We start from the raw sequence: 8,730 nt of genomic DNA, 5'->3' as shown, positions 1-8,730 counted from the left end.
CACACACACACACACACACACACACACACACACACACACACACACACACACACACACACACACACCCCCACACACACACACACGTGTGTGAACACAAGTGTTAGATAGCCAGTCCCATGAGTCCTATGAAGAGGACTCACTCTGTGTCTGTAGGTCAAAGGAATTAAAATGTGCTGAGRATACAAGCATTAAGCATTACTTGACAAGATTAGAGAGGAGGATCGGCCTAGCAGAATATACTGTAGGGTCTTACCAGGTGGAGCAGTATAATGCACTATCAGGCAGAAATTTGCTTAAGAAGTACCATTTGTAAAATAAAATGTCTGTAGACTCTTATTCTGTCAATCAGAACTAGATTTATTCTAATATTACAGTGGCAATTATAATGCTTAAATGTAAATTCAAAGCACCATTGGAATTATAAATGATAATGCACAAATTTTGCTCCACTTTTTTGTATGCTTTAGCCTATTTAGGTTTAATAATATTAGAAGAGACAAAAGTTTCAAAAGAAGACTTTATAAACAAGCAAGCAGTTTGAGTAATTGTGAGCCTGCTGACTAATGAAGCAGGCTTAAGGAACGCCACATTGGGTTAATTGATTTCTAAGGTTGGATTAAAGGAGCGGGAGCAGGATGTGGGAGTTTGTTTAATGGAGAAATGATTCATTAGGTGAAATGAGATTAGAGGCCAGCTTTACTCGGGAATAAAAACAAGCCAAAGACAACACAAAACTATTTTCCTTGGCTCTAATTAAAGGAACGTATTTGCAATATAATTTCAATTGTGTCGATAATAATGCATTATTAATTATTTTAATAATAGTATAGATATTTTAACAGTTTCAAACATTTTAAGGAATTAAGTGAAATTCTTGTTAAAAAGCTTTTGGTAAGTACAAAGGAGTTAATGTTCATTTCAAATATTAATTGCAATAAAAGCATCTTTTTCCAATAGTTTTGTATCTATAAGAAAAACATCTTAAGGACGTTCACTCTTAAAGACTTGACTTTAATTATGCAATAATTAATCAACAAAATACAATCATTTAATTTAAAATCCATGTACAGCAATGATAAAATAAAGATAAAATTGGTGTTCTTCCTTTTAAAAAGTGGTGCAACAAATTTAGTTTCAAAATTTCACATTTATACAAGTGATGTTCGATACCACTGTTTTCCTTTCTGATTCTGATACAGAGTATAACTCAGGCTGGTATTGGCGATGATACTTGGTGTAAATTCACCTAATGTGTGTGGTAAATCTAAAAACAATTACTGTAGTGCTTCATATAATGAATACAAGACATCAGAAACATTTTATTCATTTTAAACTCAGAAGTATATTGACTCAGTGACATTTACAATATAGCTGTAGAAATAAGAAAGTTGACATATCCTGTTTGATGGGTTTTCAAAAAGACTCAATAGTTGTCATGTATTATGTAAACATTTCAAAATAATTTTTTTCTGCAAAAAGCCACAAAGTTCAATGAGGATACATTAGAGCCATAGTGCCATGAAAACCAGCAGCCAGTCTAACGTTGCCTTTTACTCTGCAAGATTTAATGGGCCACCTTTAAAGAGAACTAATTCTTAATGGGCCATATCTGTGGATCTAACTTAATCTGGTTATTTAGCACGTTAACAGACATATATACCACTTATTCCCTTTCACAGACAGCCCAAAACCAGAATTTAAGAGTTACYAGTTGTTTCTTGGCATTTACTGGAATAACTCAGTCCTGAGGGCAAAGCGGATCTGAAGGACGGCTTTTATTTACTTGATGCTTTAAACTGCAACTAATTCCACACATCTGTTTACGAGTTTTAGAACCATCACRGTGTCTCCTAAATGTTAGAGCTAAACGCTTTCCAGTCATTATTACCTTTCAAAACATGAGAACAGGAAGTTTTGTGCTGACAGCCACGCCAGAGGAGAAGACAGCGATGACCCCTGGCTGCCTGCCTGTTTTCCTCTGCTCTGACAGAGAAGTATCTGCAGATTGAAACGTGGAAATGGCCTTGACAGATAAAACCTGGCAGCCTGCACACTCTTCCTTTAACAAAGGGTTCTCAAAATCTCAAGAGCCTAAATGACAACAGTTTTAGTGAGAGCTGTGTGACCAGACTGATTTTTTATCACACATTTTCCTGCAGTAAAACTATTATAAATGAGTCGGAGACCTTTAAATGCCAGATTCTCCTTCTTTTCATCTTTTTTTTATTCAAAGCTCCACCCATTCAGAACCTATGGAGCGGGACATCTGCAGCTCTGGAGAAACAAATGTATAAGGTCGACAGTTGTGACAGAACTCTGTTTGTTTTCCAAAGACTGCCCGCTGCTTTGTTTAAAGTGGGATAAACCTGGTGCTACCCTTTGCTCACATTAGCCGCCGCAGGGTTTCCAGGACTCTGAGACTTATCGCTGCACAGCTGCACCTGTTTCCTCCTATTTTTGTCTCCCCTACTTTCTTTTCTGCTCACCTCACTGCATCGCCCCCTCTTTGTGTCCCAGTTTCTTTCTCTTTTATTTCTTGTCTTTTGACATTGTGCCTGGCTGTGCTCTCCATTATTTTATATAATATATAATATATATTTTATCTGACAGAAAATAATGCGGTAAAGTCCTGTAACATCGTTCACTGCCAGGCAACATTTGCTTTCAGTTCTCAGTRGTAGGAAACCTAAATTTAGAATGTTCACAAAAACACCAGTGCTGATGCTTTTAACTGGTTAATTATTTTCAAGAGATTTGCCCAAATTGTGTAACAATCAGGTCATATTTGCTCAACCAGCTGTAGGATGGTGATGCTCTACTTTTATGTCTCTGTGATGGGAACAGAGGCAGTGTGTTTTCTGATCTTGTCTCATAATTACACTTAAAAATAAATMATTAGATAGTAGCGTTCAAAAGGCCAATCTGGGTGTGATTTCATAAAAACAAAAAATAGCYGACTGGTATTTGGTACCAATGTCAGTATCAGGCCTCAATACCAGCATTTATATAAGTACTCCTATATAATTCCTCGATACTATAAAACCGATTCCAATACCAGTATCGATACTTCATTAGATGTGTAACAGTTTACATTTCAAGGAAAGAGGTTTTCAGTTCCATGGTTAAAAAAAACTTTTAAAAGTTGAAAGAAAATCTGATTTATTTTTATTTATTTTACAATTTTGAAACAATATTCTGTATATTTGATCTGATCCAGTAAGAGGGGCTATAGGCATAAAGGAGAGCCACTTTGTTCTAAATAAAAGAAACATGTTTTTAAAGTAAAGGTAAGTACTCTGCATCAGCGAGTACACAGACTGAAATACTAGTACTTGTATTCAATTTGAGGAAAAACTGGTATGTGAACACCCCTAACGAAAAAAACATTTTGGAACAGAAGAGTCCTAACTTGAGCCTATCCTCACTGTGTGACAGTAATATACAAAATACCACTAATCTCGTGTGTCTCTTCTGAAACTTTGCTTTTCATATAAAAATTTAGTTGTAATGTTTTAAATATTTTAGATTTTCTGCCACAAAAGTCAGATGGGAACCACAGTGTGTGATCTTTACATTTTATTTTCAGTCAGACTTGCTCAGCCAAACAGATTTAATTCATTGTAGTAAAACACTTTAAAAGTTCCCACTACATGATCACACAGACATTAATGGAAAGTGTTTTTACAAGTTGACAGTATATTACAATTATAAGTAACCACTAATTTGTATTTTCTGTTTTATCTTTACAGTGTCTTGTTTTTAGAAGATTTAAATGTAAATGCATTTTTATCATATAACAAGAGAAATTTGCAATACATTGTCCACTTCTTTGATGGAAATCTGAGATTAAGCATTAGGTGTTGGTCTAAAAACATGCTTATTGCTTTCATAATGGATGCTGAAACTGATGATGAAAGGCAAAAGAATAATAAGAGATGAGCCTTTGAGTATTCTGGATTTTAAATTTGGTTTAAAATGTTCTAAACCAACTCCATTAAGGACCTGAGGTCTTTGTAAATATCTCCAGTGTCACAGTCGAGGAAACAAACCCCATTTTGGTGGAATATTTCCAGTAAATGGATTGTCTAAAGTGTCAACATCAGGTGTGATGTACTTCGGAGAACGAATGAGATGAAACTGAAATTACAGTGACCCTTATCCACAGTGTGCTGCTGATATCCCTGCAGTGCTTTTTACTCATAATTACAGAGGAGGGAATTAAGGATAACATCCTGTTATTAATCTGAGTGCATGCTCCGGCTCACATCCAAATTATTACACACATACCTGTTATGTGGTGGTGTCAGCTCTGATGTGATATAAAATAAGGTGAGACAGACAATGCTTCAAATYATGCTTTAAAGGGATAGTTCTGATKTTTRGCTGATCAGAGACTATTTGAACGATCTCAGTTTGGAAAACAGAGTTTAATTCTGACTGGKTTAGAAAGATAACCTGAACATTGCAAAGACCAAAGTGCTGCTAACAGTTAGTGTTTTATAATTCATGGTAGTTCATATGAATGCTTTATGATGATTTTCCACAACAAGGTTGTCCCCATACTCACCTGGAGTTGTTAGTAAAGATAAATAGTGGTGGCAGCATCTAGTTSAAGCTCCTTCAGTTTAACTTGGAGCACTTCCAGCAGGTGCATTGTGACATTTTCTGTCAATATGATTGAGTAATGCAAAACTGACAGCAGTATAAAGGTTTGCAAATCAGCATTTGCAAAAGCCATAGTGAAATTTAAAAAYWTGTACGTGTTTTGAGATGCCGTCAATCCACTTTTYTCTCAGATTTAAACAGCTGTTTGTTAATCTGGTCAMAATTAATCTCTAGTTTCAAACTMAGGTCWTTCAGAGAGATCTGCAACAATTTATTCTTTGTTCAGAGCCATTTTACAGAACTTTACTTCAAAATGACTGAACTATAAACATTAATTCAAAGCTGTTATTATTATTTTCTTTTAAGTATTGTTTTTTCTTTATGTTGTAACTCCATATTTGTTATCAGTCTTTTAGCAATAATCATAAAACTTTAAATTATAAAATAAAATCTACAACAAAGGAACAAAAAAATTCAAACACTACCAGACTTGATCTCTCTCTCTTTCTGTGCAGAATATGGAGGTTTGGGACTTGACTTTAGCTACAGCGTCGCCGTGGCAGAAGAACTGGGCAGCATCAGCTGTGGAGGCATCCCCATGGCCATCGGGGTCCAATCAGACATGGCCACTCCAGCACTGGCCAGGTCCAGTCTTTGAAACCTATATTAGATACTCTGATTCTACCCTTACCAGTACTCCTGGTATAGATTACTACACTTTGCTCTTAAACCCAAATGTCTTCAGTGAACAACAAAAYCAAAGGAACTGGTCTTGTTGTTCCAGTACTTTTGGAGAGGACAGGATAGAGATGGTGGTGCTCCACGCCTCCTTTGCTTCTCCCATGCTCATTTAAAATGTTTTGAATTTGAAAAGAAGTTGGTGAACTAAAGACTTAATCTTCTATAAAATAAATAAAAAGTTATTATTCTGTGTCAGTGACATCAAAAAGAGCTTTAAAATGCCACTTAAACTTGTAATTTTATGTGTTAATGGGCGAAGGCATTAAAAAAAATTAAATGGCATTAAAGTGGTATTAAATTTGATTGGCTGATTCTGCAGAAACCTTGAATTACTTTCTTTGTTTTATAAACTCACAGAAAACAAAATCTTGTCACAGATTACACCCTCTTCCATACAAGCATATTTTTAATGATTAGATGTTCTCACTGTTCACAGCTGGGTTCTTACACTCTTTATTTACACAGATCAGCCGTAACACTGACCATCCTTRAAATATTGATCCTGTTAGATATGGTTAGTTTGCACAAGTGTTTATAGTAGCATCCTTGTAAATGTGACTTCATACGTGGGTGGTCATAATGTTATGGCTGATTGGTGTTTCGCTCATTTAGAGCTACGAGGCAGCTGACACAGCTCTGTAAAAAATATGTATTGTAGTCTCAGGAGTTTAATTAAGAGATTTATGAGGTTTATGCCTGGAACGAGGTTTATGTATGAAGAGAGCAGCACAAAACGGGGAMTGGTACCATGGGAGCCCCACTTTCTGTCCCAGCGGAGCTGTAGTTGCCTCCAACAGAGCTGGCGGTCTTGTTACTGTGACCATAGTTARACAACACAGTTTAAAAGTTTGACAACTTTATTAGACTCTTGCCTGCTTATCAGCACCAGATTAGGTACTGCAGAATATCTTAAGACTTCATTAATTTGCTTCAGTGCTGAAGGGCTTTATGTTGACCTTGTTAATAATTTTTATGTTTTCMGATTGTGCAGGTTTGGTTCAGATGAGCTCAAGAAAGAGTTCCTGCTTCCTTCCATCATGGGGGATAAAGTTGCCTGTCTCGGGGTTAGTGAAGTCGGAGCTGGCTCTGACGTCTCAAGTATGTCTTTTGCTTCTACTGTTCTTTAATTACAGTGTTTTCCCCACCATTGTACAAGGAGGGTGGCCCACCCCCTAACACAACACAGCCCCCCACTCCCTCCAAAATGTTGAGGGGTTGTATTAAACATGGGAGTAAAATTTGACCTTTTTTTTCCTATTTTACTACCACAATGAGTTTTATATGGCAGGCCGTTTTTACATTTAATTGGCTTCAACACACTTAGATTCCAGGTATCTGAAATTGGTTTATGACTATTTATTAGTTATTTTTGGTATTTAAGTGAGATATATATATATAAATTGTAACTAATGTAATGTAGCAAATTCAATTGTAGACTTTTACATGTTGTGTAATTTTTATTTAAAAAAAAGCTGTTCAATTTTAATAAAGGGTACGGATGTTTCTGCTCTCGATCATCTGTGTCCAAAAGTTTAAGCTATTTTAATTCACTCTTAATTTTTTTAGAATTTAGGGGCTGGAATTGTATTGTTTTGCCTGTTCATCAACTGAAAAGTMACCTGTTTATCTCAATTGTTTCCATTTTCTGCACACTCCACTTCTGTGATTCAGGCATCATGACCAAGGCAGAGAGGAAAGGGGATGAATATGTGATAAACGGAGGAAAGATGTGGACCACCAACGGWACCCAGGCTGACTGGATGTGCCTCCTTGCCAACACCAGTGACGGACCCCCTCACAAGAACAAATCCCTCATCTGTTTACCCATGAACCTGCCAGGTAAATTACCAGTTAAACTAAAAATATGTTGTTTATTAGACACAACATGAAGCAACTCTCAWATTTGAATTTGGCTTGTTTATTTCATAATTAGTTTTTCAAAACAAAATTCCATTTCCTGTCTTTCCCTCCATAGGAGTTCAAGTTGCTCGTAAGATCGATAAAATGGGGATGTGGTCATCTGACACGGCTGAAGTGTTTTTTGATGATGTCCGTGTGCCGTGTAAGAATGTCATTGGTGAGGAAGGCATGGGCTTCACCTATCAGATGCTTCAGTTCCAGGAAGAACGGCTCTGGGCTGTGGCCAATGGTGAGRAAACTCTTCAAATAAAGTTAAACCTCTCTCCTCCTGAGATTACTGATTTTCTTTGGTTATCATTTCATCTTCCTTCTTGGTATTTTTTCTGTCTCAGTTAAAGTTTAAAAAGAAAATGGAAWGTCCAGTTTTTATTTAACTAGTATGACTCAGACTTTTCCTGGCAGATTGTTTAAAAAAAACTATTTTTAATTTAAGAAACCAAGTGTTTTTACTGAATCACATGTTGGTACATCTGTCTGTCAGGATAGCCTGCAGTCTGAGGATGTAGAAAACAACTGTCACCTTTTTTTCCTAACTTACTCCTGCAGTCATCACCACAATGGACAGCATCATTCAGGACACAATCCAGTACACACGGCAGAGGAAGATCTTCAAGCAGCCTGTTCTTTATCACCAGACGGTTCACTTCAGGTTGGCTGAGCTTCAAACGGAGGTCGAGGCACTCCGCTCCCTCCTCTACCGCGCTACAGGTAGAGATAAAAAAAAAAAAAGAGATTAACACCAGCTGGGTGATTTTTTTTATTTTTTTTACTTTCTCAATGTCTCTTTAAAGCATTAAGACAAACAAAAGTCAGTATATAACAATCAAACTTTTAATTTTTGTTTTTGAACATAATACTTTAGGGTTGAGAGACATACAATGTGTGTGTATGTGTATATATACAGGTCCTTCTCAAAAAATTAGCATATTGTTATAAAGTTCATTATTTTCTGTTGCACTGATAAACATTAAACTTTCATATATTTTAGATTCATTGCACACCAACTGAAGTAGTTCAAGCCTTTTATTGTTTTAATATTGATGATTTTGGCAAAAAGTAAAGAAAAACCAAAAAGCCCTATCTCAAAAAATTAGCATATTATGAAAAGGTTCTCTAAATGACTTATTAAACTAATCTTCTGAATCAACAAATTAATTCTAAACACCTGCAATAGTTTCCTGAGGCTTTTAAAAACTCCCAGCCTGGTTCATTACTCAAAACCACAATCATGGGTGAGACTGCTGACCTGACTGCTGTCCAGAAGGCCATCACTGACACCCTCAAGCAAGAGGGTAAGACACAGAAAGACATTTCTGAACCAATAGGCTGTTCCCAGAGTGCTGTATCAAGGCACCTCAGTGGGACATCTGTGGGAAGGAAACAATGTGTCAGAAAACGCTGCACAACAAGAAGAGTTGTCACTCAGTGATGGTCTGAGGTGCCATTTGTATTTTCTTTATACTT

General features: G+C 36.4%; 1 protein-coding gene across 1 annotated transcript in view; it reads left to right on the top strand.

Annotated features, from left to right (window-relative positions):
• Window positions 1-8,730, top strand: part of zgc:85777 — a 17,955-nt gene that overhangs the window by 6,854 nt on the left and 2,371 nt on the right. The window contains exons 3-7 of the mRNA XM_014020388.1: window positions 5,121-5,250; window positions 6,338-6,444; window positions 7,018-7,185; window positions 7,322-7,495; window positions 7,813-7,974. Coding sequence (XP_013875842.1) covers window positions 5,121-5,250; window positions 6,338-6,444; window positions 7,018-7,185; window positions 7,322-7,495; window positions 7,813-7,974 — 741 coding nt within the window. The remainder of the gene's footprint in view (window positions 1-5,120; window positions 5,251-6,337; window positions 6,445-7,017; window positions 7,186-7,321; window positions 7,496-7,812; window positions 7,975-8,730) is intronic.

The sequence above is a fragment of the Austrofundulus limnaeus genome, unplaced genomic scaffold, assembly GCF_001266775.1.
Source record: "Austrofundulus limnaeus strain Quisiro unplaced genomic scaffold, Austrofundulus_limnaeus-1.0 Scaffold251, whole genome shotgun sequence".
Lineage (NCBI taxonomy): Eukaryota > Metazoa > Chordata > Actinopteri > Cyprinodontiformes > Rivulidae > Austrofundulus > Austrofundulus limnaeus.
This window is presented reverse-complemented; position numbering and strand designations above follow the sequence as displayed.